The 19,412-nt window shown below is 52.6% G+C and overlaps 1 protein-coding gene and 1 pseudogene across 1 annotated transcript; one reads left to right on the plus strand and one right to left on the minus strand.

Moving 5' to 3' along the window:
• Window positions 1–389: 389 nt before the first annotated feature.
• Window positions 390–17,718, minus strand: DDX27 (DEAD-box helicase 27). The gene is made up of 21 exons (XM_004585888.3): window positions 17,574–17,718; window positions 16,632–16,778; window positions 14,172–14,231; window positions 13,486–13,657; window positions 12,592–12,638; window positions 12,399–12,485; window positions 11,734–11,839; window positions 10,443–10,616; window positions 9,034–9,184; window positions 7,561–7,660; window positions 7,322–7,463; window positions 7,045–7,198; window positions 5,945–6,026; window positions 5,661–5,838; window positions 4,342–4,448; window positions 4,121–4,223; window positions 1,775–1,869; window positions 1,583–1,706; window positions 1,339–1,426; window positions 903–977; window positions 390–769 (listed from the first exon to the last, which is right to left on the minus strand). The coding sequence occupies exons 1-21, from the start codon at window positions 17,664–17,666 to the stop codon at window positions 751–753; spliced, it is 2,304 nt and encodes a 767-aa protein (XP_004585945.2). The 5' UTR covers window positions 17,667–17,718; the 3' UTR covers window positions 390–750.
• A 926-nt stretch (window positions 17,719–18,644) lies between these two features.
• LOC101524633 (large ribosomal subunit protein eL36-like) lies at window positions 18,645–18,987 on the plus strand (annotated as a pseudogene).
• Window positions 18,988–19,412: the final 425 nt, after the last annotated feature.

Below are 19,412 nucleotides of genomic sequence, written 5' to 3' on the forward strand. Positions count from 1 at the left end.
TACAGGGAAGCTAATGAACAAGGGAGCTTGGCTGACTGGCAGAGATGCTTGGGAGACAAATACATGCCACCAACTCTAACCATTTTTTTATTTTATTAGAAAGATATACGGAGAGGAGGAGAGACAGAGGAAGATCTTCTGTCCATTGATTCACTCCCCAAGTGGCTGATCCACTGCCAGAAGCCCGAAGCCTCTTCCAGGTCTCCCAAGGTTTTGGGCCATCCTCGACTGCTTACCCAGGACACAAGCAGGGAGCTGGCTGGGAAGCGGGGCTGCCAGGATTAGAACCAGCGCCCATATGGGATCCTGGTGAGTGCAAGGTGAGGACCTTAGCTGCTAGACTACCGCGCCAGGCCCCACCTTTGTATTTTCTTTTAATAGCACAAACGACAGACTTTTGAAGACTTGTATTTATTTGAAAAAAATCTATAGCCTCCTGGTTTACTCCCCAAATGGCTGCAACAGCTGAGTCTTGGCCAGGCCACAGCCAAGAGCTTCTTCCAGGTCTCCCATATAGAAACCAGGGCCTAACCACATGGGCTATCTCTTGCTGTTTTGTTAGGTGCATTTTAATAGACCTGAATTGGAAATAGAGCAGCCAGGATGCAAACCGGTGCCCATATGGGATACTGGCTTAGCCTGCTATGCCACAACACTGGCCCCAAAGACACTAGGGAACACAGCTCAAGACAGACTTCCCACAGGGAAGGGACTAAGGGCTGCCCCACAAGATTCTTCAATCCGCCATGGCTATTTCCTTCTCTTATACCTGTTAAAAAAAAATCAACAGAGTTAGGGCCGTGAACAGTGAACAGGTTGGAGAATCTCCTTGCCCATGAGCAGTTCTGCTCCCACCGTCAGGCACAGGCTCTGGGCCGGCCCTCTCAACCCACACACATCACCTGGATTTAGACTTAAAGGACCCTCCTCTTCTCTGATGGGCCAGGCCCAACTGTTTCCTTTCTTCAAAGGAAGGGCTGTAAGAAAGACAAGATGCTCAAATGGGCAAGCTGCCAGACATCAGGTGGCAACCCCCACTCCCCCCAGCATCACCAGGACAGGCTATTTCCAGCCCCTAGGCTGTTCTATCTGCCAGTGTCTGTTCCTGAAAGTCAAGAGCCAGCTTGAAAATCAGGCAGAGAAGGCCCACTTGCATCTGCTGGTTATGGTATGTCTATGCGGGGGACTCAGTCTGCCTGACACCAGCTCTGAACCAAGTGCAGTGGAGAAGGATGAGAACTCCCCAAGAGCAAGTGGGGTCCTTTGGAGACCTACAGGATGGACACTGAGGTGCAAGGGTTGTCACCACTCCCTTAAGACTGTGACCTAAAGCCCTACCCGGCTCGGTACTGCTTCAGGGCCTTCCTACTGGTGTTGGTGAGCTCCTCATCAAACACAGATGTCTTCTTCTGCTTCTGCTTCTTGGCTGTGTGCAGAGAGATGGGTTAGACACAGTCTTGGTGGACGCAGGCACCCAAATCCCCTTCAACTCAGGGTGATGACTGCAGGTGTGGCAGCTGCTCCATTGTTGCAGCCTTCGGGGAGACTCTTGGGGTCCGTGCAGCGGGTTCCCACCACCTACCAGGGCCTCTCATGGGCTCCTCTTCAGGCATGGCCCGGGCCCGCTTGGTCCTACGATTCCTCTTGGCCAGGCGCTCAGCAAACATCTGCGCCTTCAGAATTTCAAACTGGGACCGTTCTTCTGCCTGGGGAAGGGGGTGCTGTGAGTGCGGGAACAGCCACTGTACCCCCTACCCCATGGGGGACTACTCACTGTCATCTCCCCCTTCTTCTTGGCATCCTTCATAAACTTCTTCCTCTTCTTCTTTCCTCTTAAGGCCAAGTCAAATTCTTGCAGAGCCTTGGCAACTAGGATGGGAAAAGAGCACGGGGCTTCCAGGAACCAGGCTAATGTATTCTGTTAACCCGACAGGAAACAGTGCATAAATTTTAAAGTGTTCGAGTCCTGGTTGCTCCATTTCTGATCCATAACCTGGGAAAGGTGGCAGGAGATGGCCCAAGGGTTTTGGGACGCTGCCTCCCAGGATGGAAGTTCCTGGCTCCTGGCTTTGATCTGGCCCGGCCCTGGCTATTTAAAAATGACCTGTAACTGGGCATTTATTAAATAAAGTATGTCGTACTAATACAATAGAAAACCATGTCGTCCCCACAGAGAAGTGCTGGGTTGAAGTCCAGCTTTGCCTCCTACTAAGGTGGACCCTGGAAGGCAGCGGGTAATGGCTTAAGTCCGTAGGTTTCTGGGGCTGACGTTGTACAGTGGTGGGTTAAGCTGCTGCCTGTAGCTTTGACATCCCACATCAACACCAGCATGAGTTCTGACTATCCCATTTCCAAACAAGCTCCCTGATAATGCATCTCAGGAGGTAGTGAAGCCCATCTATTTGGGACCAAGATGAGGTTCCTGGTAGGCCACCTTCAGCAGATGGAAGATTTCATCAATCTTGTTTTTTCCCCTTTCTGTAACTCTGATTTTCAAATAAGTAAGTAAATAAATCAATCTTTAAAACAACAACAAAAGTACTTAGGTCCCTGGCACCCACATGAGCGATCTGGATGGAGATCCTGGTCCTGGCTTCAGCAGGCATCTGAGGAGTGAAGGAGGACCTCAATCACTGTTTCTCTCTGTTGTTCTGCCTTCCAAATCAAAATGAAAATAAATTTGTTTGTAAGCTGTACATGTACCCATACAAAATGGTCTTTAAGCAATGAAACTGAGAAAGCAAGGTGTAGAACAATGTGAATCCATTAGTATTGCCGTTGTTGTTTTCCTTAAAAAGAGAAGGAGAAGGAAATACGAAAAATATCTCCTGGCCTTGCTAATATATATATATATTTTTTTTCATATATATATTTATAGATAAATATGTTTTCATATATATTTTTTTAATTGGAAAAACAGATATACAGAGAGGAGGAGAGACAGAGACATCATCTGTCCACTGGTTCACTCCCCAAGTGGCCACAGTGGCTGGAACTGAGCCGATCTGAAGCCAGGAGTCAGGAACCTCCTCCAAGTCTCCCATGTGCGTGCAGGGTCCCAAGGCTTTGGGCCGTCCTCGACTGCTTTCCCAGGCCGCAAGCAGGGAGCCAGATGGGAAGTGAAACACCTGGGACACAAACTGGGACACAACATGGGACCCATATGGGATCCAGCAGAAACAAGGTGAGGATTTAGCCACTAGGTTATCGTGCTGGCACCATTAACATTTTTAACTGTGGTAAAATATATATAACATAAAATTTACCATTTTGTCCATTTTTAAGTACAATTCTGTGGCATCACTGCTTTCATATAGTATTAATATCACATAACCTTCAAAATTGGTTCCCCAAACTCCAAACAGGGAAGGCCAGTGCCTCCATCCCAAACACCTTCAGCTGGCTCCCTCCCCGGTGACCTGTGATGTGTCCCAAAGAGCCTGCCCGGTGCACAGGGAAGCCCACATCCTTGCGTGTGGGTACCACTGTGTTCGGCAGAATGTACTCACAGTTTAGACTTGGACTGAACAGTCCAATGTGCAGAAACAACTACACATTTTGCTGACCTACTCATCTCTCCTCCTAAAGGTTCTGTTTATTTACTGAGAAACAGAGCTTCCATCAGCTGGTTTATTCCCTACATACCCACAATGTGGCCACTGGGACAGGTTAAAGTGAGGAGCCAGAAATCGGGCCAGGAACCCACCAGCTGTCCCAGGTGGGCAGCTGGGACGCCAGCAACTGAGCTGTCATCATCTGCTGCCTTACAGCATCATCTGTGTTAGCAGGAAGCTGGAGTCACATGACAGACTTAAGACTCAAACCGGACCCTCCAATCCGGCACACAGACGCTACAGCAGAAGGCTACCTGCTGCTCCTGAGATGCACTAGGAGGAAACTGGATCGGTAACGGGGTGGGAACTTGAACTCAGGCATTCCGATATAGGTTGCAGGGGTCCTCTGTGGGACCTAACTGTGGCGGCACAATGCTCCTGGCTACCAGGAATAATGCCTCACCAAAGCCTGGCACACCCGGCTCTGCCCCAGCACCTACTCTTGGTGCTCTGGGTCTGTGTAGAGGTGCTAGACCCCCTGGGAATTCCATGCTTCCCTGACTCACCTTTTTCCTTCTTCCTCTCTTCTCTGGTCTGGAACCAGCTCCTCTCTGGCTCTTGGCCTGGTGCCTCCTTGTCCTTCGCCAGGAGTTTTTTGGCTGTGTTGATCTGCCGAGACAGCAGAAAGGTGCCCCCTGTACTGTGAGCAGCTGACAAGGGCGGGGCCACGGTGCCAGCTGCAGCCGGTGGGCCTGGCATCGGGGCTGACCTCTGCTCGCAGCCTCACCTGGGCTTCTGACTGCTGCATCTCCTTCTCTTCTGCCTCCAGCTGCAGGACTGCATACACGTCTTTCTCCATTGCCTCGATCTTGTCCCGAAATTTAAGGATCACCTCTTGAAGCAAGGGTGTAAAAATGTTTTAAAATACAGGTGAGTGCTCATACTACAAAGCTTATCAAAAACAAACAAAAAACAGGCAAATCTGTATCTTCTGCCACAGGAAATGGTGCCTTCTGAAGCAGGACTTCTCTGCTCCACAGTCCCCCAAGGCTTCTTGTTGCTCTTGGATGTTTCTAGACTCCCGAGAGCAGCCCCTGCCTCGGCCCCATTCTCTGTGCAGAATGCCATGGTCCCAGCTCCCCCTCGGCTTGGGGCCAGAGCTGAGGCCTTTCCTGATCAGCTTTTCTGGGGGAGGCACCATTGCCACCACTTTCTGATACATCCTCCATGTTGCCACCTCTTTCTGCCACCAGAACAGTAGTCCTGTGGGATCCCCAGTTCCAGCCCCCACGGTGGTATTGAACAACTATCTGCTGAGTGAAGTTGAAAACAAGAGGAGAGGGGAGAAGTCTATGAATGAGTAAAGGTCTGAGAGGGTGTGATGTAAAAATTATTGCTTTTACTCATTTTGTTAACCAATTCCTAACAAGGAATAAACAGCTTTTAAAAAGTTTTAGAGCCTGGCGCAGTAACCTAGTGGCTAAAGTCCTCACTTTGCACACTAAGGATCCTATATGGGTGCAGGTTCGTGTCCCAGCTGCCCCATTTCCCATCCAGCTCCTTGCTTGTGGCCAGGGAGAGCAGTAGAGGACGGCCCAAAGCCTTGGGACCCTGTACCCGAATGGGAGACCCTGAAGAAGCTCCTGGCTCCCAGCTTCAGAATGGTTCATTTCTGCCCATTGCAGCCACTTGGGGAGTGAATCAACAAAGATCGTTCTCTCTGTCTCTCCTCTCTCTTTATGTCTGCCTTTCCAATAAAAATAAGTAAATCATAAATTTTTCCTTTCAAAAGATGACCTTTGTACGAACCCATGGCTCAGAGGAACAAGCCTGGCTGCAATCTCTCCTCTGCCCTCCCTGAGGGAGCGAGCAGCTCCTAGCACTCCCCCGGGAAGAGACCTTTCCTTCCCATCCTCCCAAGGGAATTATCTAAGTGAGGCCTTGCACCCATGTTTTATCCTTCCTGCTGCACCCCCAGGAAGGCTGAGGCCCATAGAGGCATGAGAGACCTGCCCAGGATCTCAGCAGGCCGCTCCCCGCTGACAGTGAAACACCTGCTCCCAGTCATGCGCCCTGCCCGCCTGAGTGAGCCTGGGGCCGCCTCACCCTGAGGGAGGATGCGGGCCTTCACAGGAGCCTTGGCGGCCTTCACGATCTCCTTCAGCATCTTCCGTTCCTCTTCTCCCACCAGGGACACCGAGCGTCCTGCCCGGCCGGCACGTGCTGTCCGCCCCACCCGGTGGACGTAATGTTTGATGGTGTTGGGCATGGTGAAGTTGATTACCTGGAAGGCCAACACGGAGCATCAACCAGCACAGGTAGAGGCAGGAGAGGGAGTGGGGGAGTAGGCAGTGTGGAGCCAAAGTTCCCAAGAGACAGGACCTGCTCACCGTTTTGACCCCTTCGATGTCCAGTCCACGGGCTGCCACATCTGTGGCCACGAGGATGTCGATCTGTTCATCCTTGAAGCGCCTGGAAATAGCCACAGACAGGTGTTCATTCAGATGCCCGACCCCAGCAGAGAACAGAGTGGGACATTGAAATCGCCACAAGGAGGCTGGCACTGGAGCAGCAAGTTAAGTCACTGCCTGGGACAGCACACCCCCTGGTTCAAATTCTGGCAGCACCTGTTCTGCCCCAGCTCCTGCCAATGCACCTGCAAATCAGCACATGAGGGCTCAAATACCAGAGCCCTGCCACCCACATGGGAGACTTACATGGAGTTCTGTGTTCCTGACTTCAGCCTGGCCCAGCCAGGCTCTTGTGGTCGCTAAGTGAGTGAAGCAGCTATGCAGGATTGACCTGTCTCTCTCTCCTTTCCAAACACGTAAGGTTTCCAGGAAAGGGAATGTGTGAATGTCAGTGATAAATGGACAGAATCCCAGGGCTCCCCTGTCCTGCCAGCTCTGACTCCGAATCTCATCCAGTCAACTGCAGGCATGGCTGCCTGGGCCAGCTGCAGCCACAGACCAGGAGTTGGCTTTCCAGTCAGATTCCCATGGGAGCCCACCCCCAGCAGCTCTCAGGTCAAGAAACACCCTGGACAAGAATGCCAAGGAGCTGTGCCTGTGCTGCCTGTGTCCCCTAGTGATTTTGTTTTTAAAGATTTATTTTCACTTGAAAATCAGATTTTCAGAGAGGAACAGAGATCTTCTGTCCACTGGTTCACTGAAATGGCTATAATGGCTAGAGCTGAGCCAAATCTGAAACCAGGAGCTCTTTTGGGTCTCCCATGTGGGTGTAGGGTCCAAAGGACTTGGGCCATCCTCCACTGCTTTCCCAGATCATAAGCAGGGAACTGGATTGGAAGTGGAGCAGCCAGGGCACAAATCAGTACCCATATGGAATGCCAGTGCTTACAGGTGGAGGATTAGCTTGTTGAGCCACCACATTGGCCCCAAGTGTCCCTTGCTCTGTGTGCAATTTTTCCCTCCTATGAATGGCGCCAGAAGCAAGATTACTGGAGTTACCACCCCCGCCCGGTCATTACCGAAGGGCCTCGAGTCGCTGTGTCTGAGACAGGTTGCCGTGCAGCTCGCCCACTTGCAGCCCCATGAGGCCCAGGAGGATGTGCATGCGGTGGGCCTGCTTCTTGGTCTGGGTGAACAGCATCACGTGGTCGGTGAAGGTTCTCGTCAGCAGAGCTGCAGGGAGGAGAGAGGGAGCTGCTGGGCTCTCACTCAGCACCTGCTCTGCCCTGGGGGAGGTGGGGAGCTCATACTTGCAAGCAGGGACAGAGAACTGCCGCATGACCCCTGGGCCTTCACCTGCCACGATGGCTTCCCGATCCCCTTCCCGGTTAGGCCGGATGCGGACGAACTCCTGCCGCAGGAAGGGGGCCACGTCCGTGTTGCTGTTCACAAATATCCGCACGGGGTTCTTCAGGGAGACGGAAGCCAGGTCTTTCACCTGCCAGGCACAAGGCCGGGGCGCTCAGCGTGTGCCCAGGCAGCCCCTCCAGCCCCGCACACTCCGCAGCGCGGCCAGCAGAGCCGCCCAGGCCCACCTCGTCAGTCATGGTGGCTGAGAAGAGCATGGTCTGGCGGTGGTGGGAGCACAGGCGGATGATCTCCCTCATCTGCTCCTCGAAGTACTCGTCCAGCATCCTGGGGCAGAAGCAGAAGCAACAGCTGTCGGTGAGCAGCACGCGGCCCGGCACACAGGCCGAGGGCCTGCTGGCAGTCCAGGGGCTGCATAAGGCCTCCTCTCACGTCATTCTTAGGGTTATTTTGTCCTTGCACCAACAGTGACCACTCTGCTCCATTCCTGTGCCTTCTCTGCTGAACCACTGACAAGTTGCAGACATCATGACCCTTGACCTCCAAATCTTTCAGCAAGCTTTCTGAGGACAAAGACTTCTACCTTGTCACCACAAGGGCACCAAGGGCCTGAAGGACACGAAGTACAGGCTACATTCAGGTCTGCTCCACTCTTCCCCGGATGGCGCCTTGGGGCTCCCCTTTCCTTGACTCCAGCACCACACTTGCTGTGGTGCAGCTGGCTATCGTGGCTCATCACTCTCCATCAATGTGAAACCTCCTTCCAGCCCTCAACAGGATCGCGGCTTGTCCTTTACTTTCTGTGCCTCTCTGCAGGAGCCATTGGCTCTTCCGTTGCTGCGCACGGAGTACCACAGTGAGCCAGCCACAGCTCTGTGCCTTTCCAACGGCTGGGTTCTAAATGAAGAGAAGACATGCAGATACCAGAGTGACCCTGCAGGGACAATGTATCAGGACAGAGTGGCAGCCACACCCTGGAGGACCAGCAGAACATGAGGAAGGCAGGAACTTCCCAAGGAAGGTCAGCAGTGACCCCTCCTGCAGGCCAAGTGCAGCAACAACCCAAGTGGACAGAAGAGCACTGCCTGCCAAGGGACAGCCAGCATGGACACCCATGAGGCCAGCATCAGTCATGGACAGATGGGGGAGAGAGACAAGGAGTTGTCGTTCCCTGAGACTGGTGGGTGGGGGCATGCATGATCAGACACCCCTTTACAATCTGTCCGTTCTGTGCTACTTTGACTGGGAGATGACCCAACACTCTCTGGGCTATCAGCGACCTGCTGAAACTCACCCCCCATCACCAACCCAGTGCCCTCAGAGCTGGTTCCATTCTGCCATGAAGGAAAGAGGTGAGCAGGTGGGACCCATATGAGAGAAAGGGAAGCAGGGAGGAGAAGGGATGGAGGAGGAATCGAGGGAGCTCCCATCATCAGCATGGAGACTTCAGTAGGTACCACTCTACAACCCATGTTACCAACAAGAGTTCTCAACCTTGAGAACCCAGACTACGCTGCCAGACCTCAGATGGCAAGCAGCAGAGTGGAGCACACAAGTGTGGCCTACCTTACAGCTTAACCAGATAGAGAGGCAGCAAAATCTGGGTGAAGGGCACAAAGGCATGGAGAACGATACAGCTCCACAACCGGGCATGGCCCTTGGGAGCCCAGAGCGCCCATGGGCCCGCCACGGTGGCGCACCTGTCGGCCTCATCTAGGATGAGCACCTCGACGCTGTCCAGGTGGAAGGAAGGGCAGTTGTGCAGGTGATCGATGAGCCGCCCTGGGGTGGCGATGAGGATGTCAGGGGCTGCCCGAAGAGCTGCTTCCTGCGACTTCACGTCCAGGCCACCTGCAAGGACAGCCCGCCAGGAGTCAGGTCAGAAACTCATGGGCTGAGCCAAACTCCCACCTCAGACACAGCCCAGTGCAGAGGAAACAGCAGAGAACTGGACTGAGCCAGGCCCGCCTGCATGGACTCTGCCAGCCACGGAGAGAGCCAGTCATTTGAAAATCAAACAAGATGACACAAAGGCACTAAGGAATATAAAAATGGAAACCCCCAAAGATAGGAAAAAAGCAGCTGTGAGAATCACTGATGTCACCACAGATGGGATGAAAAAGATCACCTCTGATTTGCAATAGATAAAGAGCAGGTTGGATGGCACTCTCATACAACTTCACAAAAATTCTGCCCCAAATAATGCTTGCTTTATCTTTCATGCTAAGCAGTCAGGATATCCTAAGAGCAGGTATTTGAGCCCGGTGCCGTGGCCTAGTGGCTAAAGTCCTTGCCTTAAACGCGCTGGGATCCCATATGGGTGCCAGTTCTAATCCCGGCGGCCCCACTTCTCATCTAGCTCCCTGCTTGTGGCCTGGGAAAGCAGTCGAGGACAACCCAAAGCCTTGGGACCCTGCACCCATGTGGGAGACCTGGAGGAGTTTCCTGGCTCCCGGCTTCGGATCAGCACAGCACCGGCTGTTGCGCTCACTTGGGAAGTGAATCATCGGATGGAAGATCTTCCTCTCTGTCTTTCCTCCTCTCTGTAATCTGACTTTGTAATAAAAAATAAATAAATCTTTAAAAAAAAAAAAAGAGCAGGCGTTTGGCCCAGCAGTGCAGACACCAGCTTGGGTATGATACCTGCCTCTGTACCACAGGGTCTGGGTTGAAATCTCATGCCCACTCATGATTCTAGCTTCCTGAAAACGGGCACCCTGGGAGGCAGCAGACGGCTCGTGCACTTGGGACTCTGCCGCCACTAGCTGGGCTCTTGTTTTGACCTGGCTTGGCCCCAGCTGTCACAGGCACATGGGAAGGGAGTCAAAGGAAGGACACTCTCTCTCTGTCTCAAATATTTTAAAAAAGAAACAAATCACAGGCAGCTTGAGTGTGTTCAGTATCGAGAGAGATTTTTCTGTAATTTTGGTGCTTTTTTTTTAAGGCTGCCTCAATCTCAATCGCCTCCATCCCCTTACTGTGTAAACAGGACATCTGGTCTGTAAGTAGATCCACTCAACGGAGGCCTTTCCGGGCCCCCAGCACCTGCAGGGCACAGGGCACACCTGGCTTCCACCCCATCGCAGTCCCTCAGGGGTCAGAAACTCACCCACGGCCAGGCAGGTAGTGATGTTGCAGAACTGTGCCAGCTGCTTGGTGACCGAGTGCACCTGGATGCCCAGCTCACGAGTGGGAACCAGCACCAGCACACGGGTGACGGGCGCCTGGCGGGGCTTATAGATCAGCCGCTCCAACACGGGCAGGGCGAAAGCAGCCGTTTTGCCTGTCCAGGGAGCAGCAAGAAATGAAGTGACCCAGTTCCTTTCAGACCTGGAATGCCCCCTCCAACACAGAAAACCCACAGGGTCCTGCTCGGAGACAACGCACTATTGCCCTCCTCTCAAGCCACACGGTCAATGCCAAACTTCTGAGGACCACAGAAACCAGCACCCCTAGTTCAGCTACATAATGGTCTCTGGAAAAACCACTGCAAACGTCAATGGGTCCTGTGTTCTCAATCTTACTCCTTTGTGGACCAAGAAACATAAACACACACACACATATTCTTACATAGTAACACTAGAAATTGCTTTATAGTTTTTCTAGGAAAAAACATGAATATATGTTTTCTTTTTTCTATTTAAGTGCTGTTTGGTCACATGGCTGCACAGCACTGTGACACCTGCACGCTCTGCTGTGAAATCAACGATCCCAGGGCTGCCATACAGGGTGCTCCCTCACTCAGTACCTGGAGGACTGCCCAAACACAACCTTCAACAGAGCCCCCCAACAAACCTGAGCCCCACAACATGACCACACCTCCCCTCAGACACTACATCAACACTAAAGCCTTCCGCAAACCGAGCAAGCCATGCACTGAGTCAACATTACTGCATCTATGATGATGCTGGGCACTGATGCTGCCCCACAGCTATGGCTACAGCTACATGGGTTGTTACTGCTACGAGAAGGACTCAAGAGTCCCCACCCTGTGTCCATAACTCCTACTGACCTATCATTTTGAAATATAAAGGTTAAAAAAAAGAAGAAAGATAAAGGTTGGAAATGTTTAAGTCCTTTACCTCTGTGTCACACTGGCATCCCTGAGGTGGTGTTAGCTGCTGATTCTTCCCCTCCCCCCAGCAGGGGGCGCTCTTGGTCACCACCAGTTTCCCTCCAGCAACTGGGCAAAAGGGCTCAGAACATTCTGTAAAATCCTGCCATGCAGACAAAATGGGAACTGGCCAACTCCAAGTTCCCCTGAGTCTTCAAAAGCCTTGGAAACCCCCAATCTGACAGACTTCCTGTAAACATGACCCCTAGCTCAAACAAGCAAAGCCTGGTAACCCATTGGTGTCCCACAAGGTCCACCCTGGACCCCAACTGGTGCCAGGCCCTACCTGTCCCCGTGGCCGCGCAGGCACAGATGTCCTTCCCCAGCAGACCCACAGGGATGCAGGCCTTCTGGATGGGGGTGGGTTGCTTGAAGCCCATGGTGGAGATGGCCTGAAGAGCAAAGACAGGCTCAGCGGGGGCAGCGGTTGTGATGCAGTCCCAGCTGGAAACAAATTGCCAGCACAAGTTGACAGGCTCCTGGCAAACTATAGCCATCCCTCCTGGGACTCATCCCACACACAGTGACCCAGACCCCATGGGGTACAGAACCTCTGTGCTGTGCCAAGCCTGTAGCATACAGCAGGAAAGAACAAGAACAACCAAAAAAGGCGAGGAGGGGGAATCCCTGCCCTTAGGGACCCCATAAAGTAATGAAAACAGATATGTCCAAAACAAAGACAGGTCCCATGAGTCATGTGCAGGGAGGACACTGCGCCGTGAGGGGGCTGGGAGGTGGCCTGGGGCAGCGGCCAAGAGGGTAGGGCGGCTGGCCAGCACACAGTGACGTTCAGAGACCTCACCCAAGGGCCTTGGGAGCCAATACAGCAACACTAGCTTTGATCTTAAGGGAGAGGCCTGGGAGAAAGGTGAGGCTGGGGAAACGGCAGTTGTGGGGTCTCTGGGCTGGGAGGGAGGGGTGCTACGGGTAGGGGTCCCCAGAGATCACCACCTTCAGAAGAGGACGGGACAGGTTCATGTCCTGGAAGGAGAGGCTTTCATCATACTGAGACGCATCTTCAAAAAATCCACCCGCTTCCTGCAGCAGAAAGTTAACAGACAGTGAGAATTCAGCACACGGGGTGGGGTGTGGGCAGTGAATGACCCCAACCCCTTGCAGGATTTCAGGTCCTGGTTCCACTCACCTGTCCTTTCTTCTTCTTCCTCTTCTTCTCCTTCACCTTCAGAGTATCTGCAAGGAAAAAGCCAAGCTGACAACCACACCGAGCCACCGCCACGTCCCACACAGTGTCATTGGAGGATTGTCCTGTCGGGCAGCCAGTGGCTGGCTTCAGCTCACAGATGAAGACACTCATGTGACCCCTGAGAAAAGGAGCCCAGGGTCTGACAGAAAGCAAAATTGGCTAGTGTGGTCCGGAGAACAGGCTCCGAAAGCTGAGCCACGGTACAGCAGGTGAGTACACACTTCTGCAAAATGTGCTCCCTGAGGACCTGGCTGATCCACATCACTGCAAGGGTGAGTCACAGAGCTGTCCAGAGCTGGCCAGTGGCTGCCGATGGGCCAAGAGGAAATTTCCTGACAAGTGAGATGCCACAATTTCCACGCCAGTTCCCACAGGAAAGGGATTCAGTGTAGCAAGGAAGAGATCTGAGCTATTTGCTGGGGGTGGGCTGAGAAATATGGGTCAGTGGGGTTAAGAAACTTGGTACGCCTGCCTCCCAGACCAAACTCCCTGGGAGTCTGCCTCCACTTCCAAACCCGCTTCCAGCTTACGCGCACCTGGGTGGCAGCAGGAGATGTGTCCAGTGGAGACCAGAGTACAATCCCAGGCTCCTGGCTTAGGCCTGGGTCAACCCTGGCTGTTCTGAGCATTTTGGAAAAATGCATCAGTGTGTCTGTCTCTTTCAAATACATAAAAAATAAATCAACAAATTTTTAAATATATGAACTGTGCAGAACACCAGAATTCCTATAAGGACAAACGTAAATGTCTCCCCATCCCAGTGCCCATTTCTGCTGGCTCTAGGGTCCACCCACCGGCTTCAGGCTCCGCTCACCGGCTCCAGGGTCTACCCACCTGCTTTGGTGAGGATGTTCTCCTCAGCTGAAGAGTAGTCAGCCTCTGACTCGTCGTCTTCCTCTCCTTCTTCATCTTTTCCTGCAGGGTCTTCCTGCTCCCCTGGCTCAGGCTCAGAACCCTCCTGGGATTCTTTCTCCTTTTCCACCTTCCCAGATTTGGCTTCTTTATCCTTGGGGGGAAAAAAATTACAGGAAAGGCAGGGTAACAAGGAGCTGCAGGAAATTCAGAACCTAAAGAAGCGTACTATTGCGCCCGAGAGCCGGGACAGAGACTGTGCAGATTCTAAGTGACCCAAGAGGACCAGGATGGGGCCAGTGTTGTAGACACAGAGTTAAGCTGCCACTTGCAATGCTGGCACCTCATATCAGGGCATCAGCTCAATTCCTGGCTGCTCCACTTCCCATCCAGCTCCCTGTTAATGTGCCCAGAAAAGCAATGCAGTACTTGGGCTTCTGCCACCCCCATGAGAAACCTGGATGCAACCATGAACTCCTGGCTCTGACCTGCTTAGCTCAGATCAGTGTGGCCAGTGGAGATCAAACCAGCAGATGGAAATGTCTGTCTCTCTCCTTCTCTTTGTCACTCTGATTTGCAAATAAGTAAAATAAAAGAGCACGAGGAGACCTTGGGGGGCGCGGAGCACAAGCCCAGGGGGCCACTGCCATGAACAGCTGCCGTCTCACCTCCAGCTTCCTCTTCTTTCGAACTTTCTCGATCTTCTCATCTAACGTAGTGGCTGCCCTCTGCAAATAAAATTAAAGAGATTTAAAAGAAAAATGTAACAGTGATCAAGCAGGATCTCTGACAGCTGGATGCAGATGTGAAGATGGAAAAAGGCTTATCTTCGCACAGATCAACCAATCTGCAGATTATTCATGGGGAAAAGGGAGGGTTAAGTAATTGGCCTATTTGCAAACAACACCTTAACACCTTTAAATCATTAGAAACTAGCACAAGTATCTGCATTTTAGAAAGAACTTCCAACACTGATACAATTACCAAGATACAAGAGCTATATCTAAAAGCTATGCGAGGAATCCTTCCCCTGGCCAATCAAACATAATTAGGCCTATTGATTAAAGTGTTGAATCCTGAGCTAATTCCAGTAATGCTGTGAATTGGCAGCATTTGTGAAAGGCTATTACATGGCAGGCCCCCTTTATGCAAGTCTCCAAGCACTCTGAACTGCTCCGGCACTGAGCACTAATACAATGGGCTGTGCGATCACTGCTCTACGTCCTTCCACCCTGACGGACTCTAAGGGCCCTCAGACCCAGTCACTAGTGGAGTATTCCCTAAATAATCTTGGAATGGACTGTCATCAAAACATGAGACAGAGGGCCCGGCGGCATGGCCTAGCAGCTAAAGTCCTCGCCTTGAACGCCCCGGGATCCCATATGGGCGCCAGTTCTAATCCCGGCAGCTCCACTTCGTATCCAGCTCCCTGCTTGTGGCCTGGGAAAGCAGTTGAGGACGGCCCAATGCATTGGGAAACTGCACCCGTGTGGGAGACCCGGAAGAGGTTCCAGGTTCCCGGCTTCGGATCGGCGCGCACCGGCCCGTTGCGGTTCACTTGGGGAGTGAATCATCCGACGGAAGATCTTCCTCTCTGTATATCTGACTTTGTAATAAAATAAATAAATCTTAAAAAAAAAAAAAACATGAGACAGAGAGCACATCACAACTTGAAAATTTTTTTGGTATTCTCTGAAAAAAAGAAAGTATTACATGTATTATTAAAAAAATTTTCCTCCGGCGGATCTGGAAGGAGCAGCACCGGCTTGCCTCTATCAGAACCCAGCCTGGCAGAGTCCAGATTACCCGGTGCAGAAAATGCTGCTCTTGAAGCCCATGAACTCAAGGATAACCTCAGTGCCTCATGTGGCTTGATAACCACATTCACAGAAGCCCACGGGATCTGGGAAAACACGCAGATGACAAGGACATCCGTGCTGGCTTTGACTGTGCTGTGTGTAGAGACATGCCACCCCGAACAGTGACACCAGCTGAGACCACCTTGCCAGCAACGGAGCCTCATGAACAAAACCATGCTACCACGCAGACGTGTGGCTTAGCAGTTAGAACAGCACATGCCATCCTGGAAGACCTGACCACCACATCCACTGCAGCCTTCTCCTATAGACCCTGGGAGGCGTCAGGGATGACTCAGAGGTCTGGGCTCCTACCACCCAAGTGAGAAAACAGGATGGAGCTCCAAGCCCCTGGCTTGGCTTGGTCCAGTCTCAGCTGCTCCAGGCACTGGGGAGTAAGCCAGTAAAAAGAAAAATACTACCAAAGCTGTCCATTAGACTGTTCTGTTACAAACTGATACAACAAAGCTTGCTTTCTAATATTTAAAACAAGGAGTCAGGCCCAGTGGCTAAATCCTTGCCTTGCATGCCCTGGATCCCACACAGGTGCCGGTTCATGTCCCGGCTGCTCCACTTCCCATCCAGCTCCCTGCTTGTGGCCTGGGAAAGCAGTAGAGGATGGCCCAAAGCCGTGGGACCTGCACCCGCATAAAGAAGCTCCTGGCTTTGGATCAGCTCAGCTCTGGTCATTGCAGCTATGTGAGGAGTGAACTAGTGGACAGAAGATCATTCTGTATTTCCTTCTCTGTAAATCTGCCTTTCCAATAAAAAATGATAAATCTTGGGAAAAAAAGGGATGAACATCGGGGAAAAGAGGCCTTTTTAAAACACGGCTCCGTGTGTGTGTGTGTGTGTGTGTGTGTGTGTATTTTTAGATTGGCTACGGTTATTTATGCCATAGTTGGCACCCCTCAACCACTGTCTGCTGTCTTCAGACATCTTCTAAGAGCTGCTCTGGTCACACTTGAATGTCCATGGGGTCAGGCCTCTCGGGATGCATACACTGAAGTCGGCCTGAACTCACCTCCCCTCTAGCAACAGCACTCACAGATCAATGGCTGTAACTACTACTTAAGTCTGCAATAAAGCCAGCTTGTCGCTCCATTTTACACTCCGGAGGTGGTCGAGATTCTCAATTGCCCATGACCTCCTCTCCCCACCAGAATCACACCACCTCCTGTCCAAGGAGCTCCAGTAGGTACAAACAGAAGCAGGTGGGAAAGGGTGGAGAGGCCGGCCAAGGTCAGCGACTGCCCCCGCGGTCAGCCTCACCTTCTTCTTGAGCTGGCTCATGACATCCGCCAGAGCCCAGCTGTCGTCATACGCGCCGCCCTTCTCGGTGAAAACGAAGTCAGGGTTGAAATCTGCGCTGCGGCTCTTCTGCAAGGCTTTCCGCTTTCTGCCCAGCACAATGGGCCCCTGTCAAGAGAGAGGCAGAAGGTGACGCCTGGCGGAGGGGACACAGCAGCAGAAAGAAGCAGAGGCACACACGACCCCAGAGACCAAAAACACACCGGAGGATAAACGGACAGACTATGACAGACAACTGCAGCATCTCCAACTGCCACAGGCCTCTCGGCAGCGAGTCTGCAGGAAATGCAAACACCTCCAAGAGGTCGCGCAGAAAACACACACCCACCAGGCCACAAGTCAGCAAGGCCATGGCTGCAGTCGGAGGAAACGGGAAGGGAACGGTCAAGGAGGACAAGTGTGAAAAGGCCTCTCGCTACCAACAAGACACTAGGACAGAATCAGAGGGAGGACAGTGCGCCTGGCCAGCGGGTGTCCGCGCCCCAGCGGGCAGCGGCCTGTTCTGGTGTGCGGGCAGGAGGCTGGGCGATCCCGAGAGGGGCTGTGGAGCCGTCCGGAGCGTCCAGCTGGAGAAGGGAGGCGGACGGCAGGTGAGAGAGGGCACGAGCTGGACCTGGAGTGGCCGGGCGACATCCCCCACGGGTCTCCCGCAGCAACCCACGCCTCCGGAGACAGGCGTCCTCCTAGTCCACTGCCGGTCAGTGCTGACTCGTTGCGGGACACCCGAGCGGCAGGACAGCCGTGCGACCGCGTCTGCGGGTCTCCACTACGCGGGGATGGGCTGAGGCTTCGGTCCCGGAGCCCGGCAAGGCGACGTGGACCGGCCCCGGCGCAAGAAGCAAATGGAGACGATGGCGGGGAAAGGAAGCGATCGAGGACGCCCGAGCCCCGGCCGGCTCCTACCTCCTCCTCGTCGTCTCCCGAGTCGGACTCGGGCTCCAGCGGCACCTCGTCATCCTCTCCTATAGTCCCGATGAAACCGAGCTCGGACAGCATGGTCAAGACGCAGCCACTCCCGGAAGTGCGCCCGGCGCGTCACTTCCGTCCGCGCAGCTCGCTCGGGGCAGCAGAAGGCGTAGGCGTGGCTTCATGTGACGCGCGGCGGGGGCGGGGCTTCAGGTGCGCAGGGTCCACTGTGGCCACCCTAGGGCGGGCAGCTGTGAGGAGTCCAGTGTGAGGCAGGTAGGGACGGACCATCAGAAAATACAGTCACTGGTTAGCAAGGGTTGTGCCCGAGCAGTGGAATTATAGATGACATCTCATTTTCTAGTTCCAGTTACCATTTACTTTCATAAAAGAGGTATATATATATACACATATATATAAACTAACACGCACATTTGTGTGTTATATATACCACTTATCTAGATTCTTTTAGCTAAGTTAATTCTCCTATTTACATACTTGTACACCTATTAGCTAAGTTGATTCTCACAGCAACCCTTGCTGGAGGTATTCTATTGGCATTTTACAGACAAGGCAGAGCTCCAGGGGACGCATCAACTAACTGTTCCTTCACTTTCTGTTTGCGGCAGCCTGGCTGCCTCTAGTCAACTTTCCCTCAACATTTTCTCTTTTTTCTTTCTTTCTTTCTTTCTTTCGGATTTGTTTATTTGAAACACAAAATTTCAGAGAGGACATGGAGCAAGAGATAGCTTCTCCATCCACTGGTTCACTCTCCACATGGCTGCAACAGCCAGAGCTGGGCCGGGCTGAAGCCAAGAGCAGAGTTTCTGTCTCCGGCACAGGTGGCAGAACCCCAAGCACTTGGGCCATCTTCTGCAGCTTCCCCCGGGGGTGATTAGCAAGAAGCTGGTTTAGAAGTGGAGCAGCTGGTACTCAACCAATGCCCATATGAGGTTCCGGCTCTGCAGGAAGGGCTTAACCCATTTCACTCCAACACTAGCCAGCACACATCAGTTTTTTAAAGAAGTTACCACCTTCTGCCTTGGCAGTCATCGGAAAGCAGCAGTCATGGTTCTGTGTTACCCCATGGCCGTGGGCCTCCCCAAAGGCCACAAGCTGACCAAGAACGTGAACCAGCCAAAGCACAGCTGGTGTCACGGGCACCTGACCAAACACATCAGGTTCATACAGGACACGATCTCAGAGCTAAGCGCCTCTCACGGAGCTGCTCATGCTGTTCAAGGACAAGCAGACGCTCAAGTTCTTCGAGAAGAGGGTGGGCACACACATCAGGACCAAGAGGAAACATGAGGAGTGGAGCAGTGTACTGGCCGCCACAAGGAAGGTGGCCGCCAAGGAGGACAGAGAGTTCACTCCTGTCCTTGCCCCACCCCACACACATACATCTTAGCAATAAACCTCTCTGGGCCCTCAAAAATTGTTTTTCCTCAAACTAGCTAACCTTCCTAGCCCCTGGGGCCTTCCATACTATGGAACAGATGGTACGTGTGTCCCAGAAGTAGGTTTAGTTGCTGTGTGTGTGTGACTATTGTATCAGTTTTATAAGGTGCAATTTACTGCCATTCATTGCACTCACAATGTGATGCAACCACCAGTGTTTCTGCAGCGATTTCATCACCCCGAACAGAAACTCCATAAACGTTAAGCAATAACCACCCCCTGCCCCAGCTCTAACTCATCTAACTGACCTGCTCTATCAAAAGTCCATGTAAATGGAGTCATGCCATCTTTGCCCTTGTGTATCTAGCATCCCTCACACTTCATCATGTTTTCGGGGTGGATGTTATGGCATGGAGCAAAACTTCGTTAGTGCTG

The sequence above is a fragment of the Ochotona princeps genome, chromosome 22 (assembly GCF_030435755.1).
Source record: "Ochotona princeps isolate mOchPri1 chromosome 22, mOchPri1.hap1, whole genome shotgun sequence".
NCBI lineage: Eukaryota > Metazoa > Chordata > Mammalia > Lagomorpha > Ochotonidae > Ochotona > Ochotona princeps.